This window comes from Stylophora pistillata, chromosome 7 (genome assembly GCF_964205215.1).
Source record: "Stylophora pistillata chromosome 7, jaStyPist1.2, whole genome shotgun sequence".
NCBI classification, from domain to species: Eukaryota; Metazoa; Cnidaria; class Anthozoa; order Scleractinia; family Pocilloporidae; genus Stylophora; species Stylophora pistillata.
In genome coordinates, this window is record NC_142525.1 from 12,451,680 (window position 1) to 12,474,959 (window position 23,280).

Below are 23,280 nucleotides of genomic sequence, written 5' to 3' on the forward strand. Positions count from 1 at the left end.
TAAACATAATATACCAAGAGATGTATATACCTGTACATGTTTATCATGAAATTTATTATTTAAGATACGTTTTGGTCAATCTTAACATTAATATGCATTTTTTATAAAGCAGCAGTCAATTACATTAAGTGCAAATTGTCAATTTGGCTTAACTGCAGAATACCCTGCCAATCCGAAACACATCTAGAATGTGTGGCTACGCGGCTACGGAGCTACACAGCTACGCGGGTTAGGTTAGGCTAAGGAGCTACACAGTTACGCAGCTTAGTGGCCTGACGACCTGGCCACCGACTACGCAGCGCGCGCAACACAAGTTACGATTAACACAACTCAAATTTCAACGTGTTCATATTTGCCCTTACACTGCTCGAACCGATTCAATAATATTCTTAGATAATTTAAGGAAGTGCGTTAGTCCAATTAAAATTAATTTGTAATTTTTTTTAATGTCATTTAAGAACACCCTCCACAAATCTTCTCCTCTGTTGATGTATCGCCATTTGAACTCAGCTAGTTACGATGAGTAGTGTTTTTTTTACCACCGTGCGTCGGAAGCTTCGCTTTCATCTGCCGCCAATGACCTTCTATCTTGTTCGTATGGAAACCCTCCTCATTAACGAACTCCACGGAGTGGTTTACTTTCTCATGGATGCATCCATATTTTGAAAGGTTTACGTACCCCTTCCAGCAATCTGACACAATTGCTGTTCCTTGTTCAATCCATTCTTTTATTAAATTTAGCAAAGTTTCCTCCTTCTTATCTTCTACAGTGGCAATAAAACATTTGCGGGAATCTTCCTCTATGCCACCAAAAACCCACTGACCCTCCACTACATGGCCACGATGGTATTTTCTCTTTCCAATTTTGCTTTCATCAATCTGTACCACCTTCCCTGGACCACCAATTTTCTCCCTTCTATAGAACAACGCCACCTCACATACTTCACGACAAAACATGTCCCAGTCAAATGCTGTGTGCGAGCCAAGTCCAAGCTGCTGCTTAATTTGCCACTGGTTTAAGTCCTGGCACCACCAATACGTAAATTTTAAAACCTCTTCAATTGTAAAGTTTGAATTTTCAAACCAACTTCCCTCTCTAATGCTCCCCTCACATCAATGCCGCTTACCATCAATTTGCCTTCTACATTCCCAGATGTAGCCATCGATCTACCCCCCCGCTGAACCCAACTCATGTCTGATCCCCACATGGTGCAAATTCTACTTGACGCAATCAGCCCTTCTTCCTTTAGCCAAGACAGCGTAAAGTCTCTGTCCCACAGGTAATTTCTTAGCAGATTTTCATACGATGTGAAGTTCTCTTTCTTCTTATTTCTTTTATAACTTGCTTGAGCACTGCCGCACTGAGTGCTTTCATCTTTTAAATCAGCTTTCGAACAACCAGTTTGCACTCCAAATGTCTTACGAAATACAACAGTATACATTTTCCAACACAGTATAAACGACTGGAGAGCAAACAAGTAATTATCTTATTAACCTCACCCTGCGTATATTATTACCCCTCAGTGAGCTTAATTAAAACAATCCAAACAAAGAAACTAAAGGCTGGTTCACATATAATCGCAGACGATCGCAGGCGATCACACGACCGCTGAAAAGGGGGAAACCACTCAACCGAAGATCGCGCATAGCCTGTTCACATATGATCGCAGCCGATCGCAGTAATTAGTGAAAACCGAGTTCGCGATTTACCATTCAGCGGCATTACAATGTAACTCCAGTCAACCAACATGGACGCCAAGGATGCTGAACTTTTAATGGGTGTCAACATTCTGCTTCTGTTGTCGTTACTTAAACGGAGAATCGCTGCTAGAGCGAAGAAAAAATTTCGCTTCTGGGTGCGGCAAGTCTTAAGAGAGAGAGAAACCTATGGAGCTTTCCATACATTATTTAATGAGCTACGACTTTTTGATCGAGAATACTTCTTCAGGTGAGTCAAGATAGTTGTTTACACGTTTATCAGGCTTGTTAATTAAAATTTATCCGAATAGTCATGTAAGAAAGAAGCTAATACTTGTACGTAGTACGGTTCTGCTTGTTTCGCTAGCACCTCGACATGCAGATCATAGAACCGATGAAAGCCTTGATAGTGGGCATAGGTTATGCACATGTATTTATCACGGAACGATAACAGCAAACAATTACTGAGCATGTAATAATAGTTGCTACCATGTATTACATGTATACATTGTACATTCATAAACTCTGATATTGATATAGCTGAACCTTTTTTTCAACAGATTAATCTGGATGACACCAGAACGATTTGAACATTTACTCAGTATTGTTGGTCCATTCATTACTCACTACTGTAGATCTAGGCGGCCAATATCAGCAAGTGAAAGGTTATGTTTATGCCTGAGGTATCTGGCCACTGGTGACACACAAAGCTCCTTATCCTTTTCCTTTAGAATTGGAAGATCAACCATCTCTGGCATCATAAGTGAAACATGCAGTGCAATTTGGACAGCACTGAAGTCCCATTACATGAGATCACCTCAATCAAAGAAAGACTGGGAAAACATTGCAAGAGAATTTGAAGAAAAGTGGAACTTCCCAAATTGTTTGGGAGCATTGGATGGGAAACGTGTGTATTGAATGCCCTAAGAATGCCAGATCAGCCTACTACAACTACAAGAATTTCCATAGCATGGTACTTCTTGCAATTTGTGATGCAAAATATTGCTTCTCACTGTTAGATATTGGAAGTTTCGGCCCTGAAAATGATGCAGCAATTTTATCAGAACCGGCTTTTGGTAAAATGTTTGCAAGTGGTCCTGCGGCCTTTGATGTCCCTGAACTGAGAACAGTTGAAAGTTACGACCTGCCATATGTTCTTGTCGGAGATGAAATATTCCCTTTAAAACCATGGCTTATGAAACCATTTCCAGGAAGAAGACTTGATGACTTCCAAAGGATCTACAATTATTGACTTTCAAGAGCTAGAAGGAAAATCGAAAATGCTTTTGGCATTTTAGGTGTTAGGTGGCGAGTTTTCAGGAAACCCATCAAAGCAACTGTAACAACAGTTGAAGACATCATCAAAGCAACCATCTGTCTTCACAACTATTTTCAGTTAACTGACAATGCAAGCTATACGCCAAGGGGTTTTGTTGATTGTTAGAGTAGTGATGATTGAAGTTGTACTTAGAGACTGGCGCTCAGATGCAGTACAGGCTGAGGATGGTGCTCTTAGCAATCTTAGACAAGTGGGAAGTAATAGGTAAAGCTGTGAAGCTGCTTGCACGAGAAATAACTTCAAAGCCTATTTCAACAATGAGGGTGCAGTTGAATGGCAGCAAAGGCATGTCAGCAGCTGTGGTGTTATTAACACTGCTTAGTACTTGTAGTAATCCTGGTCATTTCTCGAGCAACAGTCATTTCATATGACGCATAATGCTGAAACTCGTTCTTTGAATATTCAGTTTTGGAAATAACAATTTTCATAATTTTTCATAATCTGTTTGTATATTTATATCATGAGTAATTGCAATGATAATCTTTTTCATTCAAGCTACTTGTCCATACCATGTGAAAATGTTAATGTTCATAGTATTAAAGAATAAAAAAGGTGATGCCAGTAGTGCATGAAAACTTTACTCCCAACTAGTGTTCTCATTCAGAATTTGAAGTACTTTTCAATATTCAATTCACCACTACAAACTCATATGCAACTTATAACTTCAACCCAGTGGCCACATGGAAAACAGAATATATATTCGATAAAATGCAATATTCAATACTTTATTACATTTTAAGCTGTAACATTTGTAATAAATGAAATATCATTTTGGGTTAGGCAAAACCTAATGAAGATAAAATGGAATATTCAATACCCTATTATTATTTATTAAACTGTAACATTTCTAATTGAATGAAATACAATTTTGGGTTAGGCAAAGCCTAATGAAGATAATTAACAATTATTCCACGAGCGCGCGTTGGATATGAGATGATAGATAGCCAACGAGGCGCGTAGCGCCGAGTTGGCTATAATCATCTCACATCCAACAAGCGTGCGTGGAATAATTGTTTTATTAAAAACGTTAAATTAAGTTATTAAATTTTATTAAATTTTAAGCTCTCTTTTAATTTTAAGCTGACACGTACGCTTACCATATTTGTAGATTATGGTATATTGGCTGATATACCATAATGGCTAAGCCAATAAAAAGTCTTAAATTGCATTATCCAATGATTTAGTTTTTAATAAAATGGAATATTCAATACCTTATTATTATTTATTAAACTGTAACATTTCAAATTGAATGAAATACCATTTTGGGTTAGGCAAAACATAATGAAGATGAAGTGGAATATTCAATACTTTATTATTTATTGAACTGTAACATTTCTAATTGAATGAAATATCATTTTGGGTCAGGCAAAACCTAATGAAGATAAAATGCAGTATTCAATATACTTCATTGTTTATTAAAACTTAACATTATTAATTGAATAAAGTACCATTTTGGGTTAGGCAAAACCCACTGAAGATATGGCATAATTTAAGGATGTTCCAGGTAAGCTTATGAACTTAAACAATTTCAAAATTATTTACCAGTATTTACAAAAAGATACATATTAATAGAAATTCAACAAAGAAACCTCGTTCTTTGCTGATAAACGCTAATTTCTTCATTTTTCCCACCTCTTACTACAAACAATGCCTTTCAAACAAGTAATTATCTTAACCTTACCCTGCGTGTATTACTACCCCTCACTGAGCTTCATTAACACAAGCCAAACAAAGAAACTATAGAAACGCTAATTTCTTAAATTTTCCCATCTCGTTTTAAGTGTTCACAATCTTTATTCCTGGCGCTCATTACACCAAACTACAAACAATACCTTTCAAATCTCTCAAGTTCTCCAGAACGCGGCCTCCACATTTCAACCATGAACACCTTAATAGTATTCTTAAAAAGTAAAGAAAATAATAACTATTCCCACACAAAAGCATAACCTTATATTTTGCTTTTAAGATCGCATTTGAATCTATCATTCCAACCAAAAAGAAATCAAACAGTAGTAACTGCAACTAAAGCCTTCACCGATTACTTTAAACCCTTTGTTTAACTGCGGCGCGCGAAAGACTTCAATGGACTGAGCAAACTTTCTGTACGTGACATTAATCTACGAAAAAAATATTAACATTCCCATTGGGGATTCCTTTAGCTGCAAAGTCGCTAACCTCAATGAAGAGCGCATCATTTCACACAACCAGGCATCGTTCAAGAATGTCTACCCCGCGCCTTACGAAGCTTCGAAAACAACCAAATAGTAAGTTGGGCCCAACTTCAAAAACGCCTAATGGCACCTTCTGATCCATTTGAAAACCTTTTCCCTTCCGAAGTCCGGAGCTTTATTCTCAACAAATCGCACTTTAATAGCACAAATCCTGGCTATGTTTCTTGTACTCTTATTACTACGACTGCGTTCATGGCTGGATCTTCAAGTACACTGAAAACTGCAACACAAGAAATGCCACTAAACATCTTTTCAACCTTCGTTGGCCCGCCAACAACTGGAAAATCACAAGCACTAAAGGCATGCGCTATATCACCCATGGAAAGTGTAACAGCAGAAGCAGATTCTGCAAGCCCTGTAATCCAGAAATGTACCTCATCGGGAATGATAAAAACAGTCGCAGACATCAAAAGAGGGTTCTTTTTTTCAGCCGAGATTTACGAAGTCCTCTTCAAATTGCTAAAGTCCGACGAAGAAAATGCAACTTGCGATGTACAAGCGCTATGTCAACTATTTTCTGAAGAGGAGGCCTCCTACCGGTACGCCACAGAAAAAAAAAGGGAAATAGCAGCAAACACGCCTTTCTGCATCTCAGGGGCAACACAGATTCCCTTTGCCGCCCGTCTAGTCGCCCTCTTAGATCAAGAAAACGGTCTTTTGGACCGATTTTTAATTACCTTCTCAAAGTGCTTGCGACCTACGCCAAACCAAACAAGCCAAGCAATCGAAGCCTTGAAAGAAAGCGCCCTTTCCAGCATTAACGACGTATTCGCTGAGATTGCTCGCCTGCATCTTTACCGTTCCACCTACACTCTAAACCAAGAGGCCAAAGAAACTATGAATACTCTAAACGAAGAATTTATTGCCGAGGTCAATGAAGCCATATTGGAAGGCACAACTCCGCCTAAGACAAAAAATATCGATATCATACTACGTGTTGCAGCCGCGCTCCATATTTTCAACCACGTCACTGCAGAACTGCTTCAACGCAGAAAGCCCACTCAGCCAGCTGATGAAATCGAACACTCGACCCTTCTCTGCGCCATTGACTACGTAACTTGGGCAGAATCGCAGAAAGAAATCTTTGTTGAGGTAAGCAATCTGAAGTCTTTCTAACTTAAAATCCCGCTATTACTTTCGAAACTATTTCCCTCAGATAAGCCTTTTTATATAGTTTCGGGGGTGGAGGAGGGGAAAGGAGTTTTCTTAATAAATTATCTTTACTTACTTTTCCTGTAAACATGATGAAACCATTGAAAGAGCTTCCTATTTCGTCTTTTTGGTTAAAGCAAGAACAAGTTACCAATAAATGATAAAAGAAATGAAATCAATCACAATTTCTCGTTTCTCAACATAGTGGCCGAAGATATTTCTTCGTAGTAACATTCACCTTCCCTTAAAAGCCGAAATTTGAAATGGAATAAGTCGAAAGCAAAACGAACTAGTAGGTACCGATTAAATTTTACCATCCAATTCAGTGAAGTCAATGTAGTGACAAGTGAATCGGTTCATAATGTTTTAACTACATATTTACATTTAATTACATATTTCTCAATATATAGGGTTAGGGTTAGGCTTAGGGTCAAGGTTAGGTTACGTAGCTCCGTAGCCACGTAGCTCCGTAGCCAAGTAGCCACGTAACTATGTCGCTCTGTAGCCATGATGTAGCTCCGTAGCCACGTAGCCACAAAGCTATCTAGCTCCGTAGCCACGTAGCTATGTAGCTCCGTAATAATTTGGATATATCAACTAAGTTGAAATGGTAAATTGGCCACCGTAATGATTACAAAAGCTGACGTTTCGAGCGTTAGCCCTTCGTCGGAGCGAATAGAGTAATTGTGGGTTGTGTGTGCTTTTAAAGGCAGAAAATGGAGCTACGTTAGAGTTACTTTGGAGCTACGTTAGAAAATGGAGTTACGTTATGTAGCTCCGTAGCCACGTAGCTATGTAGCTCCGTAGCCACGAAGCTATGTACCTCCGTAGCCACGTACCTATGTAGCTCCATAGCCAAGTAGCTCCGTAGCCAATTAGCTCCGTAGCCAAGTAGCTATGTAGCTCTGTAGCCACGTAGCTACGTAGCTCTGTAGCCACGTAGCTCCTAGCCACGTAGCCCCGTAGTCACGTAGCTCCGTAGCCACTTAGCTCAGTGGCCACATAGCTCCGTAGCTATGTAACCCCTACATAAGCCTTGTGGCCACGTAAGCCTTGTGGCCTCGTAAGCCTTGTGGCCACGTAAGCCTTGTGGCTATGAGCTCATAAGCCTTTTGGCCACGTAGCCATTATTTTCAGCGGTACAACTTCGAATGGCAGGGTATTCTGCAGTTACTCCGTCAATTTAATTCCAATGTACTCATATCACAGATTTGCTTTCTAACCTCGAAGGCCTGTTGGATTCCACAGTCATAAAAGTTTTTATTGTGATGCAAAATGTCTCATGTCCGGAGATGTGCCAAAATCATATCACATAAACATAATCATAAGCATGGGTCAACGCTTCGGAATGTGCGCCAGACACCTGCGGTATGAAACGTGGGCTCAGACGCGCGCTTATTTAAACTGACTAAATATTGCGGGAAACGAACAGACGTTACAAAAGTTTACAAAATAAGGAAACCGTAAAAAAGATAAGTTTTTGACTCTCATTTTTGAAAAGAAGAAAAGAATTTAAAAAAATTGAGAGAGTGTACAAATTATACAAAAATTGTTCTCGCGCCGAAAAACGGTCTTTTGTACAAGTCTCAATACGGTTGCGAACTGGCTCAATTTGCGGCAATGTTGACAGCGTTGTGTTGGCTTTTTTTGGTCACTTTTTCGTCCGTTCATGCAAAACGTTGGTTCGCCGGTAAAACAAGGAGCAGTAAAGAAGCTTGTTACGGCAATTCTAAGCTCCTGCCGCCTGGTTTGGCAAAAGCTGTGAACTTGCCTGAAGAAACTCCAGTTTGTTTACTTCATCGTCGAACGATCGAAAAGCATAATAATCGAAGCCCATCGCCGTTTTCCGACCGACATTCCAATCAATTAAACTTAATTCCTGTAAGCCTTTTCGAAATTTTGGACATACAGGGAAGAAAAAAAGCGAGATATCAACCAGGGAGCAAGTGGTGTAACGCCTGTGAAATAAAATTTCATTAAGTGCCGAAGGAGATAGAGGTATGGCCATAACAGGTGGATTTCGTTGTGAGTTATGTTGACTCAAAATAATGCATTTGGTTTTATTTTGATTTACACAAGGAAAGTGGTTCTTTTAGATTGGACAAATTACGAAACAAGAAACCATTTATTTTTTAACCACGTAAAATATCTGTTTTTTCAAAACGAATTACTGTTAATTTTACATAGGTAAATTTCCTCTATTTTAAGTAAGCTACTATTGGAGAGAGGGTATTTTTCTCTTATTTATATCTTGCAATTAGTTCCATTAATTACTGTGTTGTCAAAATAACTTAGTTAAGTTTTCATAGCATTAAATTATTTTGGAATTTACTTTTGTGTCTGTTATTGTCACTATTCAAATTCAAGACAGATACCAGTAATTTTGATCAATCATTTACCTTAAACCAATTGTCAGTCAAAACCAACTCAGACCAACCCATCCTAAACTCCCACCCCCCATTATATCAATCAAAATATTCAGTCCAATTTTTTTTTAACTTGAACAAAATTTTTTTGGCTCCCTACACCTAACCTCTTCTATTCCTTTTACCACCTACTTTTGATACTAACCAACCTGTTACTCATCTCCCTCATTTAGTTTCCTCTGATTATGACTATCTCATCTTATTTCATTCTAGTCTTCCTTATTATTATCATGAAATTTTTGTACTGCCTTGAAGTGGCTGCCTTGCAGCTTGAATATAAAAACAATGAATAAACAAATGTCAAAGAAATCTTTCAAAACAAAAACCAAACAAACAAAAAGGGCCCTTTCCAATCTTATGGAGACTAAAGATTCCTATATGGAACCTGATGTGGCAATGCTAAAATTGAAACACAGCTAAGTTGAACCAAATTGAACCAGTTCTGCATTATTGTTTGTAAACTTAGGAACTCTAGGACTTTTTCTCCTCTACATTGAAAATCTTTCATTATCCTTTTATTCTTTTCTTGTATATTCTTGTCTTTTTATGTTATATTTCTTTATTTTCATTTTATTTCCAATGTAATTATATTAAGTTATATAATTTTACCCACTATCAGGCAGGTCAAAGGAATATCTTGTAGAATATCTTGTAGGGATATAAGAAAATAAAAAAAAATGTGCAAGTGTGGACCCTCAATGTTCACAATGAAACCCATCTGTTATTGCCATACGTCAGTCTCCTTCTGCACTTTAGTAAAATTTTATTTCACAGGCGTTACACCACTTGCTCCCTGGTTGATATCTTGCTTTCTTTCTTCCCTGTATGTCCAAAATTTTATATCTCAAAGGAATATCTTATATATATATATAGGAAAATAAAATAAAAGTGTGTAAGTGTGGACCCTCAATGCTAGTACCCAATGGAAGTAATGATCGTTTTTATTTTAATGCTGCCTTACGATTGACATAACCGCCTTGCAGTTTTTAGGTCCCTTAGTGCAAATTCTCGACCTAACAACTATCATTTAAGATACAATGAATATATGAAGTTCATATATTTTGAACTGCGGTATTAGATACGTATGATGCACTATCCTCGCAGTAGATAGCGCTATTTATGCAATAGCCAAAATCAGACCTGAAAAAAAAAAATCAGGCCTGTACGGGATTCGAACCACTGACCTCTGGCCCTTACAGGCCTAATCTTTTTCAGGTCTGATTTTCGCTATTGCATAAATAGCGCTATCTACTGCGAGGATCGTGCATTATACGTATGTAATACCGCAGTTCAAAATATATGAACTTCATATATTCATTGTATCTCATTTATCACTTTCACGGGTTTATTACGAATCAACTTAACGGCCTGCTCCCAGTTGGCTTGTTAGCTCAATTGGTAGAGCGCTGCACTAGTATCGCAGAGGTCAGTGGTTCGAATCCCGTGCAGGCCTGAATTTTTTTTTTATGATCGTGCATCATACGTATCTAATACCGCAGTTCAAAATATATGAACTTCATATATTCATTGTATCTCATTTATCACTTTCACGGGTTTATTACGAATCAACTTAACGGCCTGCTCCCAGTTGGCTTGTTAGCTAAATTGGTAGAGCGCTGCACTAGTATCGCAGAGGTCAGTGGTTTGAATCCCGTACAGGCCTGATTTTTTTCAGGTCTGATTTTCGCTATTGCATAAATAGCGCTATCTACTGCGAGGATCGTGCATCATACGTAACTATCATTTAATTTTCATCATTTCACACTTTCAACACCCTTCACCCTTCCTTTCCCCTTCTTAACCCACTATTTTTGTGGAGATTTGGGAACCCTTTCATTAAAAGGTTGCTAGATAAATCTCATGCATTTTTAAAAGTTTTTCTTAAAAAAAAAACAAAACAAAACAAAAAAAGCAGGCAATATCCAACCACATCAACGTGGTAATGTTACTTTACTGGTTCTTTCTGAGCACTATTTCACAGTCAAGAATTCTTGGCAGAACAGGAAGCAACTCATGCACACTTATTGCCTTTTTGGTTAGCAAATTGTTTCATTCATCAAATGTGGATATTTCTGCAATAAGCAGTCCACTGAGTCAGGCATGGGTGTACCAGATAATTGTTCAAGGAATCTCAGGATCTATGATTCAATCACACAAAACTCTCCTCAAACCTTTGGTGTGCTACAACCTCTCCAAGTCCCTAAAGCACTGAACAATATCATCAGCCAAACCACTAGGGGTCCTGAATTCCCTCAACTTTCCTAGGAATTTTTCTTTTTAATGGCACATCAATGAGAACAATGGATTTCATGCAGCTTTTGCTGAGTGGCAGCATTCCAGCATGGGAGCTTCTCTCATGCCATATGGAAATAACTAATTTCCAATACACTCTTAGGACTGTAACGTAAGCTCCAGCAAAAAAGATATGTAACGCAATTTGTAACTTGTGCTATAGCTATGCATGGGGTAACGCGATATTTTGCAGCGTTTTTAAATTGTTCATGAAACACCGTGTGGGATGGGTGTGCTTTCCCTTCGCCTTGATAAAAAGTGCCATTTTTATTCCAGATTCACATTTATTACCAAAGCATGGTATTATTTACCTTCTATCAATTTGAATCTTAGCTTATTATCTAAAATAGACGTAAATTACCCTCAGTGAAATTAAGCCAGCAATGCATGTGTTTCCTTACCGAGTACTGAAATTTGTTGGCTCTTGAGCAAGCAAATAGACATTTCCCAAAAATAATACGTTCAACATGTCGACGAGTTCAGTTTACAGAAGTCATTTTCAAATAGCGTCCTTACATTCCAGTTTGAAAGGCAAAATATATGCACGAATACATAGTTTGAAGAGCGCCGACATTTTGTTGATCAAACGATCGAACAGCTCGCCAACGACAACATCAACATGCTCACGCCACGCAGACGTTTTTTATCCCTGTCTTTTAACGTTTCCAGCAATCTTATTGGTCGAGCGTTCCTTATATGAAGCTATATAAACCGCTCCACGCGGTTTATATAAAATGTTCAAATGAAATGTTAATAAATGTTACTAAAATGTTATGATTTTAGAACTTTCTCCGTTGTCCAGCTTTGAAATTATACTAAAACAATTATTCGCCTTAGGTTCGGTGAATATCGTCGAATAATCCCCTCGACTTCGTCTCGGAGATTGTTCGACGATATTCACCTCGCCTTCGGCGAATAATTGTTAAATAATCGTCGCTTCCTTTTCTTGTACAAATGTTTCTTCGTTATGAGACGCACTTGACTGTTGGCACCGCTGCTAGCTGCAGTGGAAGCGAAAGACTGAGGAATCGAGATGGCTGTGTTGGAACGTGTCGCTGAACACTTGTTACGGTCCAATTTCGTTGATTTGGGTACAGGTACACTGTGATCATCTAGGTAGCTCTTATACATCCTAAGGTGGTATCCATCTGTCATAATAATGAGGGTAAATCACGTTTGTAATTTCTACGTAGAGTGTGGAGTTCACATTATTATTTAGATCATCCTCAGAACATCGTTAACATTGTCTATAAGTCAAACCTTGCACATTCTCTTAAGACTGCAATCAGGTAAGCCAGCGGATTCTCTTTACAAGCCAATGACCATTCCCAAAATATCCACGTGATCATACCCATGATTGGAAATTAACAAAGAATGATTGGCGCTCATCATTGAATGTACTTCTCATCCGTTGATCGCTCGTGCGTTAAGTCATTTCTTTTCTCGACTGTTATGCTTAAATATGACATCTCTAAAGATGGGTTTTACCGTTGTTCAATGGGAAAACGAGAATAGCGTGAATGTTGTAAATGAAAAGCAAGTCGTTGGCGCCGTGAAGTTAAAAGAAGGGACAACAGATAGCGACTTGCCGGTACAAGGGTCGAGCGGCCATTTATAAAGCTACGGATTCTGAAAGTTTGTGGTGGGTACAAATTGCGATATTTGGTACGTGATCAAACCTGAGAATCGAATCGGTCACTTGCATGCCACAGTTTCTTGAGCTTACGCTTTACAATGAAATAAATCTATCAGTAGGCTAAAGGTTTCAGGATTATTTTAGTCGTGTTTGGCAAGCTGCTAGCCTAGCAGAAAAAGACAAACAGCCGCTTACTCTGCAGTTTGGGATAGCTTCATTGCAATCAATTATTACATTTACAACAAGAATTTAATTTAAAAAAATCAATTATTTAACTGTAATAATTTTTTTTTAAGCCCTTCACTCCTAAGAGTGTTCAGTCAAAACTGAGAAGAAATCTCTCAATTTCAACTTGCAGAATCAACAAAAACAAACAACAGAGCATGAAGATGCTGCTTGACAGCTTACATTTAAATTGTAACACACAAGAGTTTTATCCCAAGAAGTTACAACCACATTAAATTAAGTCAAAGCCTGCCTCAGGGAGGAAAGGATAAAATGTTATTTGTATCATCATCCCAAATTAAATGATTCCTTTCAAGACTATTAATTTTTTGACTGATAGTATTTATTGCAATAAACATAACCCAAGTTATTGCATTTCATGAAAAAGAATCAACAGATTTTATTCAAAATTTGTGTCAAACCAAATTTACTGATTCACTAGGACTATTTTAAATGAATAGCTGTAATTGAGGATAATTTTTAGGAAGTTTTCAAGAAAAAAAAAAGAAATTTCATCCTAATATTACTACATGTTGATGTTAATATACAATAGCAAATAAGTAACATGTAAACCTGAGTTAAGCATGTATTATATAAATTTCTTAAAGTTTTAGTTGGGAGTTAATGCATGTATTTATTTGATATTAGTTGCCTTGAAGTTTTCCTAAAATTCTCAGTGATTCTTAAACATTCCTAGAAATTCCTAGAAATTCCTTGGAATTTCCAGCAAGTCTTTAGATTCACAGTATTTCAGAGAAGTCATTGGTGCTCTGAGTTAGAATTCCTAAGAATTCCCAGAAATTCCCTGGAATTCCAAGGTGAATTCCCAGGAATTCCTAGGAATTTCCAGCAATTCATAAGAATTCCAAGTCCTGCTGGCTATGAACGTGGAGTTTTTGGGAATTTCTAGGTTTTTTCGGAATTCCTAGGAATTCCCAATCCGAATTTACTGTGAAAACTCACACCTCTTATTCCCAGTAATTCCTAGGACTTCCTAGGAATTCCTAGGAATTTCTGGGAATTCCAAGATCCATTTCACAATGGTCTTGTTCTACAGTAGTTACATGTAGGCCCTTGACTGGTTCAAATACAAGGCTGTATTTAGGCTCTTGTCCCGCCAGACATTTTTGTACAGGAGAGGTAAAAAAGAGGCATACACTCACCATACTGTATATGAAAAAATAGCTGTGATAGCTAACAACTACATCCTCACACTGTACCTTTTACTGTGATATTGACAGTCTCCTCAGTTGTACCAATAGTGTTATTAGCCACACATCTGTAGCTAAAGCTTCCTTCTTTTAAATCGCTCCTTAATATCCATACCCCAGCTGAGCTGTTTCCATCAATAACTAGTATTCTATTCTCAAACAGTTGATAAGTATGCACGGCAGGTCTACTGTCCGCTGAACAGGTGACATTGATAACATCATCTTCACAGACAGTTGAATCATTCACCAATGGCTTGACAATCTCTGGTTTAACTAGAAAAAGGAAAAAAAAACAATATTTGATCGTGCATTAGTATCAAAGTATGTGACATTGCTATACACCATTAAGTTGAGGGGAAGGGCTGGGCAGCAAACCGTCCATGCATGTCTGTCGTACCCAAGAGTCGAACATTCTTCTGTTAAGTCCACCTTCACATGGGGACTGGTTGCTCCTTCTTTCCTTTCCTTCTTTTTTTTTTTAATTTTGACTGGCAGCTTTTTTGGCTATTTGTAATTTGTAAAACGAAATGAAAAGAAATTAAACTCTTTAATTTGAAAAATAGAAATCTGTAACTTGCAAAATGACACAAATTATGGAATTACAGATTTCCATTTGGCGAATTACAGATTTTAATGTTGTTTCGCTTCTTTTCATTTCACAAATTACAGTTTATTTATTCACCGTGATTCTCACAATGCCCTATGCTAGGCTATAGGGCTTTTTCATGCCCTGCTTGCATTATTACCATCCATTTGAAAATGTGTTTTTTGCTAAAAGTACATACATGGCTATGCCATCGTGAAAAAAGTTCATATATTTCTTTGTGATTGACTTACACCGTTTTTCCTTTTGTGAATTTATTTCTCATTATTTTTACCTACTGTGACAATTATTCCTACAGTCTTTAAAAAAAAAAAAAACAAAGAAAATCACCATACACATCTTCTTAACTTAGCATGGCGTTGGTTTAAGACTTTCATAAATTTCTAAAAATTGATGAAGTTTAGCCGTATGGGAATTAAGATAAAGCTTGGAATAAAACTAAATGATACTGACGTTTATCGAACTTTAGTATTATTTGATTCTAAAAACTGTGATATTAGAAATCAACCATATTGAGGTAAATTTCATAGAATCAAGGCTGAACCAAATTATTCGGTGCATTGTATCGCTTGACTTGCTTAAACTGTAATTAGAACTGAACTAGATATCTTCTTTGGATCCCGGCCTCTCGTGTTACTTACAATGCATTATTCTTAGTGTATGCTCTGATCAGCGAAAGGAAGGTAACATTTGCTTGTTTTACTGTAATGTTCCCTTCCAACCTTCCTTGGTAATATGGATGTACATATATACGTCTTATATATGACGATCTGATAATAAGGTGTGTACTCAAAACGAAAAACAACAGCACCCCAACCAAACATGAAGGTAATCGCTGAACGTTAGTCGCTTCCTTTCATACCGCTGTATTTTTCGCATTCTTTTAAGGTAACTTACATGGAAAACAAATAATAAAATCGCAGTTGCTTTCTATGCTTACATTGCACTGTTATTTTTATCGTGCTAGAATTCTTCTTTCGATCTTCGCGTTCTACTTTCAAAATATAATTCCCAGTGTCTGCTCTGGTCAGCGAGAGGAAAGTAACATTTGCTTGTGTGGCTGTAATGTTTGCTTCTACCCTGCCTTGGTAATCTGTGTGTATGAAGGTGGCCTCTGATTTGAAACGATCTGCAATATCTGTTGCCTCAGGTATCGCTGACAGATCGAACTCAGCTGAACGAAACGCTCCACCAAGATTGTAGTTCCATTGCAGGAATAAACCACTACCTTCCACTACATAGGATGTAGATGGAGGCCGTTTGGTAAAAACAGGCTGGGACTCTACAAAGCAGAAGGAAACAGGATTGGTAATTTGATCTTTCTTCAATTATGGGTGATGTATTGGCATGTGAAATTTTTAAACTGGAGTGACTCGAATTTAACGGTTGGTTTCTTTCTATATGCCTTTGCATGTATTATGAAAATCAGAATATGTTAAAGTAGAGCAAGTGGAAGATGGCTTAAAGGAACTATTATCAGTTTTAAGTCGATCCCGAACACAAACATTGACCATAAAAAATTTTAGTTTTACGGTGGTGGTACCGTCAAATCGATTTCAATTGGCAAAAAATTTTGAGCTTTGTAGATCTGTATTCGAAAGGTTCTGATCAAATATATACATTACCACTGGACTGACTTACTACACCATTCTAATTTCCTCTAACTGATCCTGAGTTAAACAAGAGGCCGTCAACCCCGAATGATAATCACTGAATGAACTGTGTTGATGACGTATTACTGTAGTGTAGTGTTCTAGCAAATCTTCCAATTCCCAAATCAATCGATTACGTCCGTAAACATCGGAAGTTGGCCCCTTTAGTCAAATATTTCGCTTTTATTGTCCTAAATATGGCCATTTTTACCTTTTCTAAAAAACACAAGATGTTGATTGAGCACGCGCCATACTATTTTACCGAGCACTGACCAACTAGGCTAAATATAATTTAGTCATATCAACTAAGTTGAAATTGTAAGTTGGTCACCGTAAAGAGTTAAAAAGCTGACATTTCGAGCGTTAGCCCTTCGTCAAAGCGAATGATGTAGGCCCGGCTAACGCGCGAAACGTCAGCTTTTTAACTCTTAGCGGTGACCAACTTACAATTTCAACTCAGTTGATATAACCAACTCACCTTGTTACCCCCACCGACACAACACCACAGTTTAGTTAGAAACTTACCTCCTTTATTCATTAAGTTAAATGTAAACCTCGTTCTGTTCTTTATTTGCGTAACTATGCACAATCCTCTTTGCGCTTAACAGTTACTATTTAAGCTTATTTCCTTTAACATGAAGAAAATAATCTCACCTGCTTTGAGAACAAAAACTTTGGAAAGGAAAACGATTTTAAGGAAGGTAAGCCACTTCGCCTTCAAGAACATAACGCGGGCAATCGTGTAACCTACATGAAAGGTATTTTAATGAATTCGCGTTTTTCTAGCCCCATTTGCATAAGACAAAGACATATCAAGGGGTCGTTAAGGTAAAGTTTTGGGTAGTAAACAGGACGTGATGAGATTGTATCTTTTTCTGAGTGTTCATTGATGTCTGGTTATAATCCTCAAAATCCTCGAACGTTCATTTTCAGTTTGCTGTCTATCGTAGAGATATTTCACTGCCAGTGGCGTACTGCTTTAGTTCTTGGGTGTTTTGTAACTGTTGACTTTTGTAACTTTTGTACCATAAAGAATGTAGGTGGTGTCGAACCAGTAACGAGGACGAAAGTAATGATGAAGATAATGATGATTATGTTAATACTAATAACAACTTCGCCTAACATTGCTTAATATTGTTCTCTAAACAACAGAATGCAATCAAGAGTTATTTGAAAGTTACAATTCCAATCAGAGTCAAATACTAGAATAAATTTGGTGTTCACACACTGGCCTAGTTTGTTAACGACCTATAGGCTGTTTTGCTCAGTCTTGACCGTGGGGAATTAGCGCAAGGTAATTGGGATGAGGTCTAACTTCGGGGGAAGACTTCTTGCTACATGAGCAGAGAGGTTAGGCAGAGCGATTTGGTTTCACCGCAAAGTTATGAGCTTATTCCGAGACATATATATATATATATATATACAGAATGAACGACTTTAATTTTTATGTAAATACGTTCCACTTGAAGAAGGCCGAAGGCCGAAACGTCGCCACATTAAAGCTGGAACAGTTAGAAGTTTGCCTCATGTTTCATTGTTTTACACTTACTTATATATATATATATATATATATATATATATTTAGTATAATTTCAGAGCTGAGCAAAGAGTTTCCAGTAATCTGATTGGTCAAGCGGTTCCTTATATGGCGCTATATAAACCGCGTGGAGCGGTTTATATATAAACTGTTAAAAGAAAATGTTAATAAATGTTACTAAAGTGTTATGAATTTAGAAATTTCTCTGTTGTTCAACTCTGAAATTATACTAAAACAATTATTCGCCTCAGGTTTGGTGAATATTGTCGAATAATCTCCTCGACTTCGTCTCGGAGATTATTCGACGATATTCACCTCGCCTTCGGCGAATAATTGTTAAATATATATATAAGTAAGTTGTAAAACGATGAAACATGAGGCAAACTTCTAACTTTTCCAGCTTTAATGTGGCGACGTTTCGGCCTTCGGCCTTCTTCAGGTGGAACGTATTTACATAAAAATTAAAGTTGTTCATTCTGTATATATAGATATATATATATGCAGAATGAAAAGGTACACCAAACGATGAGCTCCCAGTAGATGGATCCGAGGAGGATACAGTGCTTCGATGTAAATTTTAAGTAAGTGTAAAACGATAAAACATGAAGCAAACTTCTAACTGTTCCAGCTTTCATGTGGCGACGTTTCGGCCTTCGGCCTTCTTCAGGTGGAACGTATTTACATAAAAATTAAAAACTAAAAATCCTAGTAGGTTTACAGAAAGACCTGAATTCATACTAAACGTAAGAAATATTAATAATATTGCGTAATGCACTACATACCTAAATAATAAGAAATAATAATAGTAAAAGGCAAGAATGTGCAAGGGGCGAAATAACCCCGATTGGTTGCGAAGAATTCAATTGCATTGTGTAAATGTGCCCTAATTACATATTATAGCGCACGCGATTTTTGGATCTGAATTCGCGTCTTTTGTTAAGTCCATGGGGACTAAGTGTACAAAGTTGTGCGGTCCAGTAGGCCTCTCTCGTAAGTAATATATTTTTGAGTTTAAAAAGAAAATTTTGAACTGAATATTTTGATTGATATGATGGGGTAGGAGGGGGGGTGGGGGGGGGGAGTTAAGGATGGGTTGGTCTGAGTTGGTTTTGACTGACAATTGGTTTAAGGTAAATGATTGATCAAAATTACTGGTATCTGTCTTAAATTTGAATGGCGATAATAACAGACACAAAAGTAAATTCCAAAATAATTTAATACTATGAAAACTTAACTAAGCTATCTTGACAACACAGTAAATAATGGGACTATTGCAAGATATTAATGAGAGAAAAATTCCCTCTCTCCAATATTAGCTTAATTAAAATAGTTAAAGTTAACCTATGTAAAATTAACAGTAATTCGTTTTGAAATGATAGATATTTAACGTTGATTAAAACATAAATGGCTTCTTGTTTCGTAATCTTTCCAATCCTTAAGAGCCACTTTCCTAGATGTAAATCAAAATAAAACCAATTGCTTGAGTTTGAGTCAACATAGTTCCCAACGAAATCCATCTGTTATCGCCATACCTCAGTCTGCTTCGGCACTTTAGTAAAATTTTATTTCACAGGCGTTACACCACTTGCTCCCTGATTGATATCTAGCTTCACACGCACACACACACACACATATACATGCTCTATTTATCACGTAGGTCGATAAAACACAGCTAAAAAGCTGACGTGGACCTAAAAACTAAAGTGTTCTACAACATTTAAATAATAATAATAATAACATACTTGTGAATTTATGGTAAGTAAGAAAAGATGTAATACCTAATAAGATAATTTACAGTTAATTGATGTAGTGTTACTGAAAATAAATGAAATAAATGAAAATAGTAAAATATCATTAATATATGTAATTTACAATGTCTTTATTTATTCCCTGTAAACCATTAAATGTTATTTTACCTAAAATGTCGGATTTTGCTTTAACAGCAGATTTAAAAGAAACAGTGTTCGGTTTGCTCTTTAAGTGCATGGGTAAGTTGTTCCTTAGAATAGACGCGTGGTGAGAGAGGTAAGATCAACGGAAGTCACTTTTAGGGCGTTGCACGTATAGTTTCAGACTGTCCCTTAGATTTCTCAAAGGAGAGTGTTAATGAATAGAGAGCTTATACCAGCCGGAGCTCAACTGTATAATGCCTGATAATATTTAGTTGCAATCCTCTTTTTGAAGATGTATGATAAGGACTTCCATTTTGTCGCTGCCAGCTTTCTTTCTCCCTGTATGTACAAAATTTCGAAAAGCCTTTCAGGAATTAACTTTAATTAATTCGAATGTCGATCGGAAAATGGCGATGAGCAGCGATTATCTTGCTTTTCGATCGTTCGACGGTGGTGTAAACAAACTTGAGTTTCTTCATGCAAATTCACAGCTCTCGCCAAACCATAGTTAATAGAGGGGACTGGAGTCCCCTCTATTAACCATGGCCAAACCAAGTGGCAGGGGCTTAGAATTGCCGTAAAAAGCTTCTTTACTGCTCCTTGTTTTACCGACGAACGAACATTTTGCATGAACGGACGAAAAAGTGATCAGAAAAAGCCAACACGACACTGTAAACGTTTACGCAAATTGAGCCAGTTCGCAACCGTATTGAAACTTCGCACTAAAGACCGTTTTTTGGCGCGCGAACAATTTTTGTATAATTTGTACACCCTCTCAATTTTTTTAATTTTTTTTTTTATTTTCAAAAATGAGAATTAAAACCTTTTCTTTTTAACGGCATCCTTAATTTTTCAACTTTTGCAACGGCTGTTTAATTCCCGCAAAATTTATTGAGTCTATATAAGCGCGCTTCTGAGCCCGCGTTTCGTACCGCGGGTCTCTGGCTCACGGGCAGACGTTTTTCATCCCTGTCTTTTCCGCGGCAAAACCTAACGCATGCGTTTAAGTTATTCAGCTCTTTCTTCCGCTTGGTATTTATTATTTTCCGGAACGCATTAATACCTGTCGATGACTTTCGAATACTAAGTTCTGAGTCTTTAACTTGGATGTCGAAATGTCGTTTGTAACGAGTATGATTTTACTCCTAATCAACGTAGCTTCATTCTTCTTCGAGTCAGGTGAGTAAGCTACTGAATGATGCATTCCGCGAATATGTTCCACGGGTACTTCTTGATTGCGCCAAGTATATCGCTCGTTGTTCAGGTGAGATCGAATTATCAATCCTGTTTCCTTCCGCTCTGTAGAGTCCCAGCCTGTTTTTACCAAATGGCCTCCATCTACTTCCTATGTTGTGGAAGGTAACGGGTTATTCTTGCAATGGAACTACACTCTTGGTGGAGCGTTTCGTTCAGCTGAGTTCGATCTGTCAGCGATACCTGAGGCAATAGATATTGCAGATCGTTTCAAATCAGAGGCCACCTTCATACACACAGATTACCAAGGCAGGGTAGAAGCAAACATTACAGCCACACAAGCAAATGTTACTTTCCTTTCGCTGACCAGAGCAGACACTGGGAATTATGTATTTAAAGTAGAACGCGAGGACCGAAAGAAGAATTCTAGTACGATGAAAATAACAGTGCAGTGTAAGTATAGAAAGCAATTGCGATTTTATTTTTTGTTTTCTATGTAGTTTACCTTAAAAGATTTCGAAAATACAGTGGTGTATAGAGAAGCGGCTAAATTTTAGCGATTACATTCATGGTTTGTTTGGGGTGCTTTGTTGTTTTTCCTTTTGAGTACACGCCATCTACAAACTTTTATCGATGTTGGCTTTTTAGCTAAAAGCACTAGTTGATAGCATCCTCATGTCCGTTACAAAATATAGTTGCGTTTTACTCCTTATAACCTGTGAAATTTTAATCATGTAGAAAATTAAATAGCTCGTCAACTGCACAAGAATCTTTCAAAAGCGGAAGATTTTCGGTTCGTTGAGGACAACTTTCGCTTCGAATTATGCAGCACTAAATGTACGCATGTTAAATATTTCCGCCTGGCTTTGTGTTAAATTGTGCGCTCAAAAAATTTCGATAATTACTCCTTTGGTCAAGAAAGAGACTGATAGGGTACTAGTACACCAAAAGTATAAATCATTTTATGTACAAGATGTGCAATGCGGATAAATTTATTCAAGCATCAATGTAAACAGACTGCAAACTGATCATGTGCGCTCAGTTGCGGCGATTGTGTGTTTTTTTCCAAAAAATCTTATATTAGATATTGACTGTTTCAATTAGCGAAAAAACATGTCGATCGAGGTCGGGGTTTTCAAAGGGAGAACGAAACTTAAGTAATATCTAACCTTTGATGACGAGGTCTGGAAAACTCAGTTGTGATAAATTTGCATAACTGCAACATGTTTGATGATTTCATTAGATAGCTATGTAAAGTTTGGAAGGACTTTTGTGTTTATTCGTCTTCTTTCAGCGCTATTAAGGCCTTACGATCTTCAGAATTTAATACTAATATTATTGTTTGGCGGTTTAAAAGCTCGTGTGTGTTTCTTTATGAATTTCAAAAAGCTGAAGTTGTGTTTACAGGCGGCGAGTGGCTGATAATGGTCATTTTTTGTCGCATGAATCATTTATATTGAATCCCATTATTCAAGTTGTTTAGTCACTCCCTAAAATAGTGCTTTGAATGTTATACCTTAGTCATGGCTACCCTATTTGGGTGTTGTGTCTGCGAATAAACAAAAACTACGTTTTTAAAAAAATCTCAATTTTCCATTTGGGGAGAGAAGTTTCTGGTTTTATGCAGATCGAGGACTATGAATTCATCGTTTAAATTACTTTCATTCTCATAAGGCAGTGAAGGATGGCTAATGTTTTTACAGCACAATGCATGCTGATTAAAAAACGAATTAATTCTTCAGACCAAAATGTGATATTTTCCTTTGAGAGCAATGTTTGCAAAATCTTCACATTAATTTTATCACAGAAAAAGTGAGAATTTTTACAATTTGCCAGTGTCAATTGCTCTTGAAAATTTGGAAGGAATTTAATTGCCCTTTCTGGTCATTTATGTGTTTGTTGCTATGGCGTAAACAAAAGCTTGATATTGGTTTGGTGGTAGACATTTGTACTGACTTAGACATGAATTCAAATAATTATGAGTTAATTTTCTTTCTTTTGAGGGACAGTTTGTGTCTAATCTACTTAAAACAGCCAAGATGGAAACATCTTTACATCAGGCACGCAACCACGATAGGTTCAGAACCTCCTTTCCATTGTTTGGAATCATGAAAGCATTTAAAATTGTGCATAGTAATGACCAATTACCACATGGCTGTCTTGAAACATGCCAAAAACTGAATTCCTTGAA

General features: G+C 37.3%; 1 protein-coding gene and 1 pseudogene across 2 annotated transcripts in view; one reads left to right on the forward strand and one right to left on the reverse strand.

Moving 5' to 3' along the window:
- Positions 1-358: 358 nt before the first annotated feature.
- LOC148726666 (uncharacterized) lies at positions 359-1,442 on the reverse strand (annotated as a pseudogene).
- A 19,475-nt stretch (positions 1,443-20,917) lies between these two features.
- Positions 20,918-23,280, forward strand: part of LOC111332087 (hemicentin-1) — a 36,646-nt gene continuing 34,283 nt past the window's right edge. Inside the window, exons 1-2 of one of the 2 annotated variants that reach the window (XM_088727602.1) lie at positions 20,918-21,074; positions 21,201-21,542. In XM_088727602.1, coding sequence (XP_088583728.1) covers positions 21,011-21,074; positions 21,201-21,542 — 406 coding nt within the window. In that variant the 5' untranslated portion in view covers positions 20,918-21,010. The remainder of the gene's footprint in view (positions 21,075-21,200; positions 21,543-23,280) is intronic. The other variant, XM_088727603.1, reaches the window with a different exon arrangement.